The sequence below is a fragment of the Echeneis naucrates genome, chromosome 11, assembly GCF_900963305.1.
Source record: "Echeneis naucrates chromosome 11, fEcheNa1.1, whole genome shotgun sequence".
Taxonomy (NCBI): Eukaryota; Metazoa; Chordata; class Actinopteri; order Carangiformes; family Echeneidae; genus Echeneis; species Echeneis naucrates.
In genome coordinates, this window is record NC_042521.1 from 11217070 (window position 1) to 11237170 (window position 20101).

General features: G+C 39.3%; 1 protein-coding gene across 3 annotated transcripts in view; it reads left to right on the forward strand.

Moving 5' to 3' along the window:
- The window catches only part of vps50 (VPS50 subunit of EARP/GARPII complex), a 73154-nt gene that overhangs the window by 21432 nt on the left and 31621 nt on the right, over window positions 1-20101 (forward strand). For 2 of the 3 annotated variants that reach the window (XM_029514137.1, XM_029514138.1), the window contains exons 10-13: window positions 3808-3850; window positions 5945-6043; window positions 8550-8690; window positions 14282-14414. In XM_029514137.1, coding sequence (XP_029369997.1) covers window positions 3808-3850; window positions 5945-6043; window positions 8550-8690; window positions 14282-14414 — 416 coding nt within the window. Of the gene's footprint in view, window positions 1-3807; window positions 3851-5944; window positions 6044-8549; window positions 8691-14281; window positions 14421-20101 lie in introns of all 3 variants that reach the window. The other variant, XM_029514139.1, reaches the window with a different exon arrangement.

Below are 20101 nucleotides of genomic sequence, written 5' to 3' on the forward strand. Positions count from 1 at the left end.
CATTGCTTGCTTGAAGTGTGTGGGGAAGAACCTGCTGCATCTGTTTGTGTGAATGTGTTTTAGTAACTCCAACACAACAGTGTATGAACTGGAGCAAATGATAATGGTGTTCTTTTAGTTGTTGTAATTCCATTTGAGTGATTGGCGGAAAATTATGATCAAATATGTAGTATTATGTTTGATGTTGTGGTGTGGAAATTCCTCCCACAGCTTCCCAGCTGCTGTACGGATGCCACTTTGGTTTTCTCACTCATGTCCGCGTTCGTGATAATACTCTGCTAACAGATGGTGCACACCTTTACCATGCCCATTCAGCTATGATAGCATGCACTGCAGTCGACCTGTCAGTGAAGAATTGTTATTATTAGAAGCACTTTAAGCATTCAAGGTCATAACCATCATTGTCACTATATTGACTGTAAACTGATTTGTGTCTGTCACAGTTGAATGGTATTTTGCTTGGTGTCTTCACCTGTGCTTCTTTCTGTAGTGTGTTATTGCTAATTTCTGAATGTATTAGTTTTTTTTTTTTAACTTTGGTGCCTTGATCACACGTTTGTCACACCTTGCATTAGCATGCACATGGTGCTTTGGCTCCCTTCCAAAAATTCCTAAAACCCTGACCACAACATTTCCGTCATTGAGGAGCGACTGGCTGGTCGCTTAACAATGAAGGTCGATTTGACCTTGGAGCGCTACTACTTTATCTTCTGCTGAATGCTCTACTTGTACACTAGGTTTAATGTCTGCTTTTCCTTTGTCCCTGGCCCTGTTGGACCCCTGTGTGTCGGGACAATGTTCATCAAATGTGAGCTTTGCTATAGAAAATATACCGTAGCATGATCTTGCCTAGAGCTTTGTAAGACTCAATCTTTGTTAACAACTCATGTTGTGATTTGTCGATATGATGATGCTAAGAGGTGTAGCTTCAGATAAAGGAAACTAAATAAAGGTTTTTTTAATGCTCCAGCAACAAACAAGGGAGTTATATACAGTTGTGCCAAGATGCTGCCTGCCTACTGGTGTGTTTGGGGTCGCTGTCGTGTTGAAACACCCATTTCAAGGGTATTTCCTTTTCAGCAGAAGGCAACATGACTTCTTCAAGTATTTTTGCATATGCAAACTGATCCATGATCCCTGGTGTGCGATAAATAAGCCCGACACCATAGTAAGAGAAACATCCCCATATCGTGATGCACCACCATGCTTCAGTGTTTGGGGGTTGTCTGCCAAACTGTCTGCGGCTCTTGGACTCAAAGAGAACAATCTTACTTTCATCAGTCCACAAAATGTTTCTCCATTTCTCTTTAGTCAAGTCAATGTGCTCTTTGGCAAATTGTATCCTCTTCAGCACATGTGACAGTATGACTTTGCTGGGGCTTCTTGCCAATAGATTAGCTTCACACAGGCATCTTCTAATTGTCACAGTGCTCACTGGTAACTTCAGTCCATCTTTGATCAGCCTGGAGCTGATCACTAGCTGAGTCTGCCATTCTTTGATCAAAAAGTTCAAAAATGTATACAGGGGCTTATTTGTCAACTTTCCAGTTGTAGTATATGTTGTTCTGGAGGTTGGGGGATTGTGTCCCATATGTAACAGTTGTAGTAGTGTCACTTCTCTTTTGATTTACTAGGGACATTTTAGAAATCATGTTCAACCCACCCCTCCCTATGCACAACAACACGGATCATCAAATTCAACTTTTGTTGCTGTTACTTTGATTTACTTTGAAACCTTTTGTATTTCAGTAGAGATGTACAGGTAATCATTGAATATTGGCAGAAATGTCAACACCATCTCAATGAACTAATTAGCTTTTGGTGGTCAGTAGCTAAACTCATGTTCACCCTGATGATCTTAATCTTATTATTTGAAGCCCTTTCTCTGCCAGTTTCATGCCCGTGTGTTTGCCTTTACAGCTCCAGAAAGCTGAGCATTGGGCCTACCCTTGAAGCACACCAAACACTGACTATTTTTAAGTCAGTAAGTCACAATGGAGGGACCTGTCTCTGGTCCCGTGGACATCTATTACCACTGATAATTGAAAATGGGGGAGAAAAAAAACCATGCAGATTTTTTTTACGGATCTATTTCAATCATCTTGTTCCCTGCAGGGAACAGATTGTTAATTAGGTTTTTCCCTTCATCTGTTATTTATGCATTCTGTCTGATCATAGAAGCATATCAGCGTGTAGGGACAACTGCATTGTATACAGGAGTAACCAAGAGATATATTCAGCACACAGACACAATAACAGCAAGAAGCAGATAAGCTTACTTAACATACAGACAGTGAATCATGTTAAGCCTTGCTGCCAGTTTTTATTTTTATAAAGTTGTCAAGTATATATCATGGTAAGATGATTTCTGTTTCAGCTAACTAGTTTGCTTCACTCTCAGTTGTGTTAAGATACTGGCCTTAGGAAATGATTTTCTTTTCTCCTATGCTTGTGCAACACGTTTCAGTTTGTGGTCAAGCTCCATTTTTGCTGAGGTGTGGGAGTTCAGTCCAAGCTTTTGTAATGAGCAGGATATTTATCCTGTTGGTTTTTGTTCCTTTTGCTGTATTCTAGCTGCCAGAACTGAATGCCTTTACATAGCACCCTTGCTATTCTATTTGTGGAATAGCCAGTACCCCAAAGAAGTTTATCCACTTCTTTGTATATTTTCTTTATGTTGGCTTCCGACTGTAGTCTCCACTGAGGACTCTGGCCTTACTGATGCTTTTTCTGCAAATGTTATAATTCAGCTCATTTGATTCAGTAATGTAATGGCAGTCATGGGCATTATTAGTAGTTTGATGCTACATTGGGATTTGCCCATTAACATTCATTGTGAAGTCTCCTCAGCCCTGGAGCCATATTATACACTCTATCATATATGTTTTGGTTTGCTTTCAAATATCATGAATTTGAACTTATTTTCCATACTTGTGGTTTATGCATGTGGGATGTAATACTATTGTGTATAATTTGTGTTAAGCATGCCATGTCTTCTCTCTCCACTTTGCTTCATGAAACATGGGCTTGACATGGATTTTTTTTAATTTCTTATTTGTCAGTTCACCTTGATCCTCTCACATACTTCTTGTAGTGACATTACCATCAGGCTCCCATCTGTGAAAATAGGCTTTTTACTATGACAGGAGTTACAGCCCATCCATCTTTGAAATGGCATGCACATTCGTGTGTTACATGTGGGACTCAATCGGCGGTCTTCTCTCCTTTCTCCTTCCTCTTCACTGTCCACACCCTTTATCCCCAGTTGAAGCTACAACACTTAATTAGCAATTTGTTAAGGACACTTTCTCCCTCGGGTGAGTGTGATCTCACAAGGAACAACACAAGAGCAGGCTGACCTGAAAAGGACCCCAAGCAAAGCAGGGACAAGGGAAGGGAAACGGTGGAACAGAAGATGATTATGAATGGGTAAACTAGAGGGGGAGTCACAAAGGAATTGAATTGGTGTCTTGGGATGAGCAAATGACTTCTGCTGCTTCTTCACAGTTTTTTGAGTTGAAAGCATTTCCCAGGATGGGTCAAAATCTGAGGATGTTTCAAGGATGTGTAGACGTTTTGTGTCTTGATTGCACACGTTCACGCTAATAAGAGTCACACTGGATTCCACAAACACTAAAAACATGAAGACTAAACTCTCATACCATTTATATTGAAGGGATACATCCATCATGTCTTGCTCCTTTTGCCTTATTTGTATTTTAGTATTACTGATATTTGTGTCATACTGATGGTTTCTGTTCTAAAATTGAATAACTAACCTTCAGTAATCTGTTTTTAACTCTACAGTGAACTGAATTCAAAACTGCAAGATACTCTGGAGCAAATTGAGGTATGTGCATTCCTTCATTATCACTAATTATGTTACTCAAGAGTCAAAGTAGTGAAAAGATTTTCAGCAGTGAATAATATTTTCCTCTAATCTTGTAATTTTCAAGAACTCCTAATCTGAAAGCAGTCATTAATGCCTCGTTTTGGCTTTTTCATATGGGATCTTGCAAATGTTGACACTTTAACTGTGACACTTGTGTGTGATAAATGTTATGCCAAGCAATTTTCCTTTCACTGCCACTGCTGCGCTTGAGTAGTTTAATTACTTACACATTTGTCTGTACAAGCAGGCATGTATTTGGCATTGCATACACGTACATTGCCACGCACCTTGGTGTGTATGTGAAACTGGCAGTAATGATAGATGTAGCAGTCCCGTGTGACAGAGATGTTAGAAGCAGTAAAGGTGAGAAGCTGGAAAAATACCAGGGGCTTAAGGAAGACCTGGAAAATATGTGGAAAGTGAAGGCATCAGCAGTACTCTGAGGACTGAAGGAAAAAAAAAAAAAACAGCAGAAACAACAGAAAACTGCCTGCAGGGAAATATATATTTATATCGATCAGAATATTCGTTCTGATCTATGAATATTCTGACCCATGACCCATGACAGGGTGACTAAGGGCGTAAAGGCTGCCAATGTGGTCGGATCCAACAGAGCTACTGTTACTCAAACTGTTGAAATAATTAACGCTGGTTCTAATAGAAAGGCGCCAGAACACATAGAACATCACACGTTGTTGTGTATGGGGTATGTAGCCAGTATGTATGGTCAGGGTGTCCACACTGACCTCTGTCCACCGCCTCAAGTGCCTACATTGGCCAGGTGAGCATCAGCACTGAACCACTGAACAATGGTGGTCTGGTCTGATGGCTCATGAGTTCTTTTACATCATGTGGATGGCCGATGGCTTGTGCATCGCTTACCAGATGTAGACATCATACCAGGATGCACTTCAGGAAGGAGGCACTCTGGTAGAGGCAGCATTGGTGCTTTGGACAGTGTTTTGCTGGGAATCATGTCCTGCCATTCATGTGGATGTTGCTTTAACCTAACATGCACTTTAAAATTGATGCAGACCAAGCCCACTGGCTTCATGTAAAACAGCATTCCTGAAAGGCAGAGGCCAGCAGAGTAATGCCAAAGCATATTTTAAAGGGGGACATTGTTGGAGGGTGAAAGACTGGGTGGATGTATTGCTGCATTCTCTGACTTTGGAGACAACATATGGCAGTGAAATTATTACCAACTGGTGGATATTCAAAATGGTGGAAATGCGTGGTGTAAAACTGTGCATTATAGCGTGTTCATTTATTATGATTAGCCCACCTGTGCAGTAATCAGCATCTGAAAATGCAACACCTGTCTGTGAAAGTAATCCTCTTTGTGTGTAAACAGAAAATCTGTGGGTTGTTTTCGACAAACAATTCAGATCCATGGATTCCCCACCTGACAACTTAAGGACATAAAGGTCCTGCTACTAACATCTTGGTGCCATATATACATATATCAGAAAAATATTAAGGAAACACATCTATTTAACACCCATTTTGGTGTAAATAAAGAATATACAGTAAGCCTAGAGCCTATGAGCTGAGCTCTAACCCGACTGCTCCATTGAACACACCAAATCCTCTTAAAATGAAAATAATCAACATATTTTACTATGTATATATATATATATATATATATATGATGGGAAGCACACATAAGAAGGTCGCAGGTTCGGTTCCCGGCCCTGGGCCTTTCTGTGTGGAGTTTGCATGTTCTCCCAATGTCAGCGTGGGTTTACTTGGGCTACTTCTGGTCAGCACCGTATTTGTTGAGTCCGACTTGGCGTGTCAGGGTTATTGCACATCCCTATTCTCCCTGACTTCCCTCTAACCTTGTCCTACTTTCTCACCCCTCCTTTTAAAGACACACATGCATGTGCACAGACATCCACATCCTAATACCTGCCCTTGGCCTTGTGTGGTAGTGATACATCTGCATGTCTGTTTAAATCCCTGGTCTTAATGTTGATAATCCCTCTCTTTTCTCTTCCCCTCACTTTGCCCTCTCTTTTTCCTTTGTCATCCATCTATTTCTGGCTGCAGGAGCAGCTTGATGTCGCCCTGTCGAAGACTTGTAAACACTTTGATGTTTCGCACTACACCAAGGTCCAGCTGGCCTACAAGTTGCTGGGCAAGACACAGGTCAGTGGTTTCACTTGTTTACAGGGTCACGGTGAATAAATAAACATGTCTGGATGTGATGGTCTGCTTATTATTTTGGGGTGTTTTTGGGGTTTGAAAGATGCCGTCACTTCTAATTTTAACAACCTTTTGCCACATTTTACGTCTGAAGTGTATCGTCCATGGACAAACCAGTTAAAAAGAGCATAAGAATGCAATTAGTTTCACTCAGTATTTTCTTTTGCATCACTGGGTGGCTCCAGTGAATGAATTCAGCATCTTGTCATTGGAGCAGTAAATATTTCAGCCTGCTGGCGTACACAGGGCATGTCGTCACGATAACTCAGCTGAGACCTACAGAAATCTCCTTCAAAAAGAAATGCCATTTTCAAAAATAATCCTCAAATAATCCAAACAAACAAACAGATATGATCAAGTAGGAGATGTTTGATGTGAATTAATTTGAGTTTATCTGAAGATTTAAAATCTTAATCCTCTGAAAAAAATCCTCTAATTTTTGTAAAAATAGCTTTTAGCGATTTAATAGAACCAGCTTTTTTCTGTATTTCTGCCGTTGCTCCTTGTGTCCTATCCCACCCCTAGTGTTGATCGCTATTGCTTGGAACATCTCTCTACCACAGCCCAAACACTCTTTTATCATTCGCAGGGTCTCACTTGACCTTGATCTCTTTCTTGTGCGTTGACACACTTGCATTTATTTTTATTGTTTTATTCTGCTTAGTTATGAAACTACACATTGTGCTCCCAACTCCCCACTCCAGCTCTTTCTGTGGGTGGATACAATCTGTCAAAGCTTCAGTTGGAAATGGCTATTTGGAGCTTACATTACTTACTTACATTAAATTAAAATATTTTGTATTTACTACTCCAAGAAGTGTGAAGAATTGGGAGCCAAATAACCTTCAAAATGAGTTGCCATCCAGCTATTCAAAGTAAATTTGAAAGGTGACGAGGCTGCTATGTTAGGAAATCAGTTACACATTTGGTTAAGACTTTGAGACTCTGCAAATGTTGTTTTACAGTATTTTTGAGCCATCTTGTACATACACATTTTCACTGAGGCGACAGATGATGGCAATGGCTCTGTGTAAGCGTTCACTGGTGATGCTGGGGGTGCAACAGATTGTATCTGATACACGTGTGGAAACCTGCAAGTCAAAAAAATCTTGTCAAACTGAGTAAATTAATCTTTAATGTGAATGCAATGTGGCATTTTATTCTAATTTTACCATGCTGATTTGAGCAGAGACATCATAAAATCAAATTCTGTTTCCTTTTCCACACGAGTACCAATGTTTGATGAAGGATATTTGACAAGATTTTAGTTGTTCACATCCTGGCACTTGTACAACGATCAGTTGTGTATTGTGTTATTCTGATATGAAACTTGAGTCAGTGTTGCTGGTGGAAAAGTTACCATATGCCTCTTGATGTTAGCAGCTGTGCAACGTGAAGGCTCATTGAGAATTAATCAGGTTTTTGTTATAATGAGCATTTTCAGATTCAAAAGACTGCAAAGAACTTGTTGGCTGGCTTTGTTTGTTTTTATCTTTCTTTCCTCATTTTCTATTGCTCCTAGAGAATACGCTACCAGTCAAAAGACTTTAATGTTTATATGAATAGGAAGGTGTGCCCAAACCTTTGACTGGTAGTGTATGTTTGCCACACTTTGTATGAACTTGTGTTTCCCTGAATTATTCCTGTGTTTTTTATGACTTCCATGGTGTTTTTAGAATGAATGAAGTGAAACTTTATCTGAAAGGAGGAAAGAACATCTGAATTACTTCTATTGCAACAGACAGCCAGAATAGATGTGAAGGGCAACATTTTGTGGTCTGAAGCTTGCAGTAAGAAAATCTAATTTTGCTGTAGCAGCACCCATTACCTACAGGGGTTTGCTCAATACTACGCCCACGCCTCGTGCGAATCCGGTGTCCTGAATACACTTGGGTCCCATAGTGAGACTGTAGGCGGATGTTGTAGTTGAGAATAACAACCTCAAATTGGAATGGCGTACAGGGCAAAATGCTGTGCAGCAAACTTGTACTCTAGTTTGTTTTTGTGAAATCATGTACTGTAAGTGAGGTCTTTCGCGTTTACTTGAAATCATTAATTGAATGAATGATTAATGATGTAGTCATAAAGTGCAGAAAACGCTGTAGATGCTGTTTAATAGACACATATTACATTCTAAGAGTAGTTGAGTCATAATGCTCTGATAATAGATGTTTTTGATGACATAAGTCAAGCTATTAAAGTAAATGGATCTTTTTTGTTCTTGTTATTTCATTAATGACACTTGGCAATGATTTGCTGTGGTCTGTATATCAGCTAGGGCAGGAAACAAATTTGCCTATTTTGACATTGGTGTGAACGCTGCACTTCCCATGCATGATGGACAGGTATCCTTTGCTTTACCCATGCCACAGAGTATTGTACAAGTTTGATATTTCCCATGATCCATATTGATGTCTTTCCATAACAGTGTGTTTGACTCTCTCTGCAGATTGCTATGGACCAGTTGCACATGCATTTCACTCAGGCCATCCACAATACGGTTTTTCAAGTGGTGCTGGGATATGTGGAGCTGTGTGCTGGCAACGCTGACACCAAGTTCCAGAAGATGCAATACAAGGACCTATGCACGGTAAGGAGGTGTGGGTGGCTTGATCATTTTCTACTTCTTCCAAATAAAGAATTAGCTTACTTGATGAGATGCAAATGTGAAGAAGACTAACCACTCATGTAATCAGTTAAGTGAAAATATACATAAGATACATCATCTGTGTAGCACTTTGATTAAATGACGTGATGTATTGCCCCCCTTTCCACACGCACACTTCTATTCCAAAGGCTCCTTTGGCTTCTTAATTTCCTCTTATCCGAGCGAAAAATAGCCACCAAGATCCAATAGATCACGTTGGCAGAAGAACTGGTCTGATCTGAGTGTACAATTTGTTCCTTTATGCTCTTTCTTAAGATGTCAGTTGTATTCTTTCTTGACCCTTTAGCTCTATTAGGCTTTTCTGTTTTGACTGCATAGTGTTTAACTTAGCTTGTATCTATATTGCTCTGCTCTTTACCTTTTCCGTCTTCACTCCTCATTTTATCTTCCCCAGCTTCTTTTTTCCTCTGTTAATACATGCTCTCCTTCCCCTTTTGATTGCTTGCCTGGCAAATTTTTTCTCTCCATACAGCCCCTGGGTTCCAGGTCAGGGCTTTTTTTTTGGCTGGACCCAGGGTGTAAATTTGTAGGCGCCAGTGCAAGCTTGCATTCAAGCTGTCGGACAGGATGTTTTTAGGAACTTCACTGTGACCTCAGACTATGTGCAAAATTGCAAGGGGAAGTGATGCTGATTAAATGTTAATTATTTCCCAGTTGTAGTGTGAGGTAGAGTCATGATCAGTGTTAGGGCTCAGAAGCTTGTTTGCAAGGGGGTTGAGTTTGTTGACTTGATTAGAATGCTTGCTGCTATAAACAATATACTGCATTTTGGCTATGAATACATGAAATACTGTATTATTTTCAGTGCTATAGAACTTTTGACCTGTGCATGACCTGTGAGATTTCCAGTACTAAAGTACTGAATCATTTCTTATTCATCCCTGGTATTTAAATAATATTTGAGATTCATATCTGAAGAAACTGTCAGTTGTTTTTTTTTTTTTTTTTTTTCTGTGATAGTGAGATTATCTATAATACGAGACTGCCTGGTAGCACTCCACCTCAATCAATATTGAAATTCAGTTCTGGCAGAAAAAAGGAAGATTTTATCGATATAGAAAATCAGTTTGTATTTTTCTATCATCTAAAATGAATTTCAACTGATAAGATATAAGGGAGAAATTGAATGCTCAATTTTTTTTCCCCTAAAACGATTTTGAAGTTTTGACCGGAACATTTCTGCTTTTGTCTCATTTACTACCTGATTGTTATTGGTCTTACTGGAAATCTGCGCCACAGACTTAGTGTGTGCATGGAGCTATGCATTAGTTACAGTCACATCCTTATATTTACTTGTGAATGATGGGTACTCTGTCAGTGCCTCTTGTTGCCGGAATGAGCCCACTCATACCACAATTACACATGCATAGACTTAACAGACACTCCCACCAACCTAAGATTGATGGGATATGTCGTTTCACTGTCGGCTGTGTGATTATGATTGATGCGATGGCGTGGTACACACATGGTGGACAGAGTTATTCAGGTGTTGAAGAGATGCTAAACATATGAGGGTGGGCTTGAAAGCTAATCCTGTCTGAGATCCCTGAGTGTTTGAAATGCCCTTCAGTGTTTCGCTCTGTGGCTTCAGGAAAGAGGCACTTGCTGACTTCCAAGGTCTCCATGGTTAGTATTAAAATTTACATGTGACAAATTCTAGTTCAAATCAGCAGGCTGGCTGGGGAAATCAGTTAAGCACTGCTCTCCTACCAAATGCTGTTGACTTGCTCTCAACCAAGGAATTGAACCCTCACCTGCTCCAGTGGAGCTGCTCAGAAGATGTGATGATAGTGTGAAGCCGTGCTAATAGGAAACAAAGTGTTTGGGGAGATGTGGAAACTTATGCTGTTCTTGTTCCCCTAATAAATAAAAGTTTTTTTTAATGTTAGAGCCACTTTAGACCTGCTGAACTTTCCTCCTAGTTATTCAACTTAAAATTCAAGGGAAATAGGAGCATTCAGAGAGGTCACTTCTGATCATAAAAGGGTCTTATTAATTTTACATCAACATCTCATCAGTATTTACCTGCCACACTCCTTAACAATCCCCTGAACTGTCTGAGTTCCTCCTCATGGAAGTTAAACTGTTTGTTCCCAGAATCACAGGAGAGGAAGAGACTGTTAAGTCTGCTTAAATACTTACAAAATAATATATTTTGGATGTAATACATTTCTCCCACCATCCATGCATGTCTAGGTTAACTGGTGACTCTAAATTGACCGTAGGCGTGAATGTGAGCATGAATGGTTGTTCGTCTCTGTTTGTCCTTTGTGTTTGTGTTGGCCCTGTGATGGACTGGCGACCTGTGCCCCGCCCCTCACCTGGAACGTTGGCTGGGATTGGCTCCAGCAGCCCCACAACCTGGATACAGAAAAGCGGTAGATGGATGGATGTAATACATTTTGTTGTCTGGAGAACTTTAGTATTGTTTTTTAACCAATGTAGGAAAAAGCCAGAAGCTCCAGTAATCATAGTGAAATGATCTTTAATAATATTATTACAACTAACCCAACAACTTATCATCAGTAACCCACAATGATTCATCCCACTCTAAAAACAATGTTCCATAATTTTCATATAGGCTGGCATTTAGTGCTTTTGTACATGTGAAGAATGGCCTATTGTGTGAGGCCTTGAGAGGATACAGAGATTATAGTTTGTTCATGTGAAGTAATGTCAAGGGTCAGGGTTTTTAGTTTTATTTGTTTCTGTAATACTCTGCTGTTGCTGAAGCTTCATTCTAGAATGAAACTCTCATTTTTGTCCTTTTGTTTGATTTTTTTCGTACAATTCATAAGATTGTTTCTCTGTAGCCATTTAAATGATTGTTGTTTGCTTCAGGGGAATCATTGTTTGGTGCTCCATGTTGAATCAAGTGATACAGAAAACCACTGTATGACAACAAAAATGAAAAAAGTAAAGATAATAATGAGAAATTAGTTTGCACTACAGATTTTTCAAAAAAGTTTTAGTGTTAGCTGCTCGATTTGCTTTAATAAGATTTAAAGGTACTTTCTTTGTTTGACAACAGAGCCAATGAGTGGGTTGGATGCTGCCAGAGCAACAGGGCTAGAGGGAGATGAGCAAAAAGCTTCTTTGTTTTCTGTTAAAACAAGAAGATGATCCAATTCCAGAGATAAGATTCTTGGTATACTTTCACATCATCATTAGCCAACTAGTTAGTGAATCAGTAAAAAGAGTGGAATTCAACATATCTGTGGACAGATCAGGGTGAGTGTGTCTCAGTATTTCATCTGTGATCATTAACAACAGACTGATAGCCACATAAATGGACAGTCTCAGAATCGGCACACTTTCCTCCGACATTAAACAATTATATATAAATTTTATAGGCAGTCCAGTTTCGGTAAAGAGAGTTTGTGTACTGTACTTTTCTTTGCTTACACAGCAGGTCTACAGAATGCTGACTATGTTTTTGTATCTCTTGCAGTGAAATCAGTTGATTTATTTTTCTTTGAAAGGAAGGGGTTAGTGATTGACTTTTCCAAAAGAAAGTGATTCAGCTAAATTGCAGACACCTGTGCAGTCTTGAGTATCTTTTTTGTAAAGCGTGTGGTATTTCTTTCATGCACACATTACCTCACATCCACACACAACACTGAAAAATGCACTTAGAGCCTTGTCATTCCGAGCCTCTCTGACACAGCTTGGCATATGTTTTACGTGTCTCTCAAGCTCGCATCATGATCATTGTGCTGTTTTTGAAAGATGTATATATCAAGGTTGATGAAGGAAAAAATAAGTATTTCGGCTTTTTTTTTTTTTTTTTTTAATTTGAGCTGCACACACAAACAAGATATCAATTCTGTGAAAGCATACATGAGGTTAATCCACGCACACACAGCCCCCCAGCCCACACCATCATCTCCCTTCAACCCAGTTGCTTAGCAACATACTACTGTGATACAGTTGGCTGGTGGAGAACTGGGAATGTCAAATAGAGGCTGGGTGGTGTCAAAACTGGTTCATTATCTTATTGTTCGGCCCATCAGTGCTCCAGCCCTCTTGTAATTGCAGCCAGGTTCTTCTCTTTTGAGGTGAAAGCGCTGGTGCTCAGTTATTTATGAAAAGTACAGAGACTTGTAATGTAAAGGTTTAAACTGTAATTTACTCAGCGTAGATGGCTCCTTAATTATGGACAGTATTTACTTGTAACTTTTAGGCTATTCTACTTTACTGCACAGCTTATATTTGCCATCAGAATAATTAAGTGTGGAGATGCCACGGTACTTGGTAAAAACAAAAAACAATGCCAATAGTAAAACATTGATAGATGTCCAGGGGAATTGTCCTCATGTTTGAATGTCTTTAAATTAAATTCAAATTAAATCTATTGCAGTAGTGCAAGCATAAATGAGTGTCATCCTTGGAAGTTTTGCAGGGCATGATATATTACTGTGCTGTTGAGAATAGACAATGTTTATTTAAGAGTGAAATATGCATGAAGGTATCATCTTACCTTCAGTATTCCGAGCTTTAAAACAGCACAGTAATTAAGTTTCACCACGTATCTCTGTCAAACTTCAGTTTCCTCTTGCCAGAATTAATCGTATTTCACTCATCACTAAAAATAGTGCATCCAAAACCTGATGTGCACTTTAAATGCCACAGGCAACATCCCTGTCTTTGACATTAAACTCAAAGTTATGAATCTACCACTGACATCTCACAAAAAATGGTCTGTGGAGAGATTGCTCTGGCACAGCAAAAAGCCAGGAGAAAGTGGGAGTCTTTTCATGCTGGTGTTTGCAGAGTTTGGGTCTTTATAGCATTCCACTGTTTTCTCTCATACTAACCGCCGGTGTACAAGGCTTGTAGTGTGTAATTCAAAATGCTTTTATGAAAGGTAGCATGGTCCCATAAATACTTGTCTGTGATGGTTTTTTACACAAAGGAAAGTGCAGCTGCTGTCGACAGCACTGTCATCTGGCTGTGATTAATTTGTCTGTGAACATGCTGACAGGACTCTTGGCCAGTTTATCAGTCAAGCCTTGAACTGTCTCAGTGGCTACTGTTGTGCCAACTGCACTTCTCTTAGGTGTTCCAATTTTTTACTTTTTAACCCACACCAAGTTTAATTTCCACTGTCTGGATATCTGCAGGGAATGTGTGGTATCCTCTCAGTTTTTTAATCACTGTATTTATTGGGATAATGTACATTATTATAGTGGTAGTCCTGAGAATGTGCACAGCTCATCTGATATGCATTTAAAGCTACGTTGTTTTTTTTTTTGTTTGTTTGTTTGTTTTTTTATTGGTAAGGTACTCGCCCACTAACAAGTACCTTTTAATCTGTTCTTACACTCATTAGCATGGACATCAAATAAAAGTAAATAGAAAATAGATGTTTTATAGCACACTGAAAGAAAAAAACACCAGGAGGACATACTTTGTTGTGTATATTGTTGAGTAATATTGAACAAACTTATTTTAAGGTTTTCCACTGAGCACATGTGACCTCATATGTGATTCTGTCACTTCTTTTTTGGCAGCATATCACCCTAGACAGCTACATTCCCTGTCTGACAGATCTGTGCAAGGCATTGTGGGAGGTGATGCTGAGCTACCACCGCACCATGCAATGGCATGAGGAGCAGGACACACAGGAAAACACATGCACTCCTGGTAAGAGTCTTTGGTATGATACAGCATCTGGATCACAACGGACTTTCACAGTGGTAACTTCTGTTTTACACTTCTGCATCATCCACTTTTTCCTTTTCACTCTCTAAATCGCTCTATCTTTTATTTGCTTTCTGCCGTTCTTTCCCTTAAAACATTAAAATAGCTTATTTACCCCAAGCTGAAAATCAGGTCAGCTTTCTTCTTATTCTCCTGAGCTCCATTCATTTCTTTTCTGTGCACTGTAATTTCAATATATTCACAGTGTCATAGCTTACAGAAAGGATGTATTTAACCTTGGTGCTTGTGAAGTAAAGAGAGTAGTGAATGTGGGCCCCTGATGTAGTGCAGTGCACAATGATGTGGAGTGGCATGGACATATTTAGCAGCATCTAAGAAACTCTCTTTCAGTGGGCAGGTTGTTGAATCAGCAGCAGAATAATCACTTTTAACTGTCTTTGGTGAAACACCTCACTGCAGTAACACAACAATGCTGTATTTTTACAGTTGCAGCAGAGTTGAAGATTTAAAGTGAGTTGACTGGTTTGAATACATTAATATAAATTAAATTGTTATTTTAAACTTACAGTGTGCTACCAGTGTGACTTCAAGGATAAGTATATGCAAAGGTCATGAACCCTAAATTATTTATGTCTTTTAATGGAAATGTTTCAAGTGTGACTTAAAGTTGGCTGTGTTTTCATGCCAATAGAAAGGTTTTCCAACTGAGCCATAGTGATTAATAATGAATAACTTGGCACAAATTGCCCCAAACAGTGAGATTCAGTAAACTTCCCTGACCCGTAATAGGTAAATTATGCTGTCTCTAGTGACATTTGACTGGAATTACCTTTTTGTGTGACAATAACATTATAAAGGGCACTGACTCCGCTGCTGGAAACTGACGGCCCTCCAGTCTTAGCCCATTAAGAATAGCAAGACAGCAGCACACCACATCTGTGTAAACCCAAAGCTTATGTCTGGATCCTGGATCAACAAGAAAAGTCTTTCTTCTCCTGCTGTTTCTATCTGTCCGTTTCTAGTGAACTGCCAGATGTGAAAACATCAGCCCAGAGAAACTCTGTTGTCAAGGCAATATATATTTTGTGGTTTAGCAGTAAGCTCCACAGGAAGTTGAATTTCTTACCAGTGTAGGAATAGGACACCATGCTGATTTTGGTAAAAAACCCTTTTTATCTCATCACTGTTCAGATTATTTTTCTTGCCATAGATGATGTCAAATATTAGTTGGAAGGAGGGCTGTCATATTATTGTGTCTTCCTGCAGCATATTTAAAGATCGCCCATTTATAGTTCCCATACTGTGCTGAATTAATTAGGCGAATGATTGAAGAAACAAGGTGGCCCTGAATGGCTGCTGACATGCTTAGTCTTCAGGATAATCCTCGCAGTGAAAAGGACACACACCGCACTTCCTTCCTTGAGGCCCATCTGCCATCTCCCTATTTGATTGGACATCACCTCTGTCCTCTCTGTAAAGGTGCCCCTGACCCCGGCTGTGCTGTCCTGGCTTTCACCTTTTTCTCATTATCTGATGTGTGTGTGTGTGTGTGTGTGTGTGTGTGTGTGTGTGTGTGTGTACGTACGTACATCTGTGTGAAAGTAATGACTCTACAAGCTTAGTCTCATTTATTGAGGAGTGTTTTACAGTGACAGTGACCTCTATCACACAGGAGGCCTAACAGTCACATCAATTGAAGATCACTCTCTCCTCCATTTTTCTGCTGACACAAACACATACTCACCTCTCTCTCCTCATTTGGAAACCAAAAAGAGCATCCCTCTGAATTTAAGTCTGTGGCTACTTGATATATTGAGCTTGTCTGTGTAACGTTTCAGTAGTTAATCTGACCACTTGATGAGAGGAAAGGTTGTTTTGGAAGTAAAATATACCAAGGTCATATCCCTACCTGACAGAATGAATTTGCTGTTGGAGCACATACCCTGTCATGGTCGATCAGCACTGATGGCAATTTTGGTTCTGTTTGCTTGTGAGAGCATTTGGCTCTGTGAGAGTTAACAACCATGGCCAGTGTATATATATCTGTTACATATTCGTTCAGACTAGGGACATGAACCATACAGACTGAAATCAGAATGTATGGAGGCTATCTGCTCTGGCACGATAAAGAAAACCATCAGTTTTCAGCACTGCGCTGAGAATTGGCCTTCACACCTCATTAATGTGAACTAGTAACATATCTTATAAAGTAAACCAGCAGCATGCTGTATGCAATGACCTATGGTTTCCTAAACCATTCCTCGCTGATATATTAATAATTGTTTGTTTTTAATGATCCATCCATTTTGCCTGATTCAATATAACATCACACCAATCTCATTGTAATTTACAATTTGCTTGGTGATCCACTAAAGTTAAGGCAGAGGATAATGTTGTTGCCCCCCCCCCCCCCCCCCTTCCAAAAAAATGTTGTGGAAAATATCCCAGCCACGAGGCTTGCTGCTTCATTTTGAATTAAATTGAATCTTTTTTCTTTTTTTTTATTTGGCATCCTCTAACTTTCTGTCACTGTCATCTGTGGGAAAAAGAAATTTTGAATCTGATTTACAGTGATAAATATCATGCCATCCCAATACTGTGTGATGAAAGACCCACCACTTCCAATTAGATTATGTTGTTATTCAGAAACCACAAGTGAAGTTTTGACTCCTTTCTTGCTAAACTTCCATGGATTCATGCAAAGTCATGCACAAGCTGCTGCTCAATCTATCATAGTTTGAAAAGGACATGGAGCTAAGGCCACTATATGTTTTTCTCATGTGAGTCATCAAGAACTTGGTGACCCACTGCCACCAGAGGTCAAACACTGGCTATCTGTGGAAGTGCAAAGGGTGGCTTCCTCCATCATTGATCTATTTCTTCCTTTCTGTACTAACACCATTTAGTAACCATTATTAAGGCTTTCTGAGTAGTTAGCCCAGGTCAACAATTACATTGCAATTACATTGCAAACTGCACTGCCAACAACAAGTTTTGGAAAATTATGCGGAAGTGAAAAAACAATGTATTAATAATGTTATAGATTCAGAGATTTTCATTCAAACCATCATATACTCTGTACTATGTTGCAGGATATACATACTATCAGATTTGGTGGAATTTACACTGTATTTATGTCCATTGTCTATTGCATATGCGCGGCCATAAAATCATAGAAAAGGACACTCCTTACAGAGCCAGACTGAAAACATCAAGTTCAAATTTTGAGGAATTACACTGAAATGTACACAGTTTTAAGAATTGTTAATTAATGCTAGAGTATCTAGTAGTAGGCAGATGGTTTCTGTTTTTCATTTTCCCATTAATGCAGCATTAATCTTTCTGACACTCCCATAGATCTCATTCTTTTATATAATCAGTTAATCACTCACCATCTCTGCTCTCAGCTTTCCCAACCTCTGTGTAATTTTCCGTTACCCAAATTCTCTCACCACCAACCTTGCAGCCTCCTTATAAATCCAAACTAGTTTTAGCAGTAATATGACAGCAGTGGATGTTTGTGTGATATCAAAGGAAAGGCAAGTGTTGAATTTAAAATGCATCATGACCTAACTCCCAATAACAAAAGTAATCAGAGATGAATATGACCATGCCTTTAAATTCAAACACCAAAGAAAATCAAGAGGTTTATTGCTCACAGTTACATCCATTTCTCAATGAGATGATTGTAATCATTTGGTGGGTGAAGAACAAACAAGGTGTAGAAGTATTCTTTCTATATTTGATTGACTGTCTCTGCCCCAAACAATCTTACTTATATAAAACTCAGTGCATATCTGGAAATAGTAGAGGATGTCGATCTCCCTTGGAACAAGTGAAGTTCATATCCAAATCATTGGTGGCCTTAGGACCTGTTGTTTGTGGGACAGAAATTGTGCCAGTGATATAATTTGCCTAGTAACTGGGACAGATGATGTAGACATCTGTCCAAAATGTCGTAACCAAATTGATGTGTATTTCTTTGGATGAATCCTTGGATGGACTTCTTATTATGCATCTTATCTTCTCAAATGAATCTGAGGAATGGTCTTAGTGTTTAATGATGTTTAAGGGAAACGCATTTTTCTGATCTATTGCAACAGATAAAACTTGACAGGAATTCCCCTTGAGGATTTTTCGCTCTTTGGTGTGTTTGGCCTTCTGCCAGAATCCTAAGTAAGACTGAGCTGTTCCTTTGTGCTGGTAATTGTATGCTTCAGAGTACGATTAACAAAGGTCCTGCGGGTAAAGTGTCGGTCTGCATGGAGCCTAATGAAAAGGAACAATGGAGTCTGAGAACAAAGATAACGTAAACTAACCTTCATTGAACCCAATTGTTCATTTGCTTGGTTACCCAGAGAAGTCATCACCTTGTACAGTATGAATGTTAAAACCAATGTTAAAGCCAACTGAGCAATGTGCTCGTGCTATTTATGTAGAAAAAGGAATCAGAATAGATGCTATGCAGCTACAGACATCATCCTCTGTATACTATGCATTCTTCCTTACCAAAACTTGATGCCTACTTTAACCAAACCGCAACGTGACCAGTAACAATCATGACAATGTGTAATTTCTGTAAATGAAAAAGACAGAAAGGTCCAGTCATTGGAACCAACCAGCTCTGACTAAAGGGGCGTCGCTTTACTTAAGCTTCCCCTGTCGCCAGCAAGGACTTTTCACAGCTTCTTCACATATGCAGTAACCCTACCTAAGACCAGTGAAGAACTGCAAGTAATAAATAATTGTGCATAATTGGTGAGTTTTACTTCAGAGTTCTCTCTTATCAACAGCATATTAATTGATATTCTGCAGAGTTAGTACTCCCTAGACATTGCGTTCATCCACCATCTGTGTCTGTTCTGCATTCAATGGATTTACCAGCAAATGTCTCAACAGTGATCAGAGCCTGTCATATAAGTCTGGCAGGAAAAATCTAACAGTTACCCACCCATATATCAGTACACACCTACCTGTTTCCTGCAGGTAAGATATTCATTTTTATCTCCTGAAGGTTGGCATAATACATCTTGTAGGAGAGATTCTAGTCTGTGCTGTCTTTATGGTTTTGTCTGACTCAGTAAGAAAATACCTGCACATACTCTGAAAGCTTTCTGTGGAGCTTAGATTAATCCCTTTTCACTGATTCCTGTTGAGCACTGGTCTCTTTAATTTGTACGGGCTTTCTTGTGGAAATGTAGGGAGTATTTCATGTACCATAAGGTAAAGTAATGTCTTTGAATTTCTTTTCACTGTTTTACACTCAAACTATAGCTGCACTTGTGGCGTCCTGCTTTTGAGGCCTGTCTTTGACATTACCCTTCTCTCTTCCTTCATAGTTATAAAATTAGATATACACAATGTTTAGGTGTATGATAGAATTTGCGTTTGTATTGATTTTTTGTGTTATTATCAAAACATCCTCACTAGCACTGATGCTAAAGTGAATGTCACTATATAGAGTTTACTTCTTTTTAAAAATAGGCGAAATAGCAAAGATATGTATGCTGTGCTCCACTGACAAATACCTCTCCTGGACTCTGATCTACATTGGCTCTGTTTTGACTGCAGCTTGTAGACTTTTGAGTCAAACAAGTGAAGCGAGTTAAATTATGTGTTTGTATGGTCATAGCTTTAGGTCTTTCAGCCATCTCACTCCTGCAGGATAA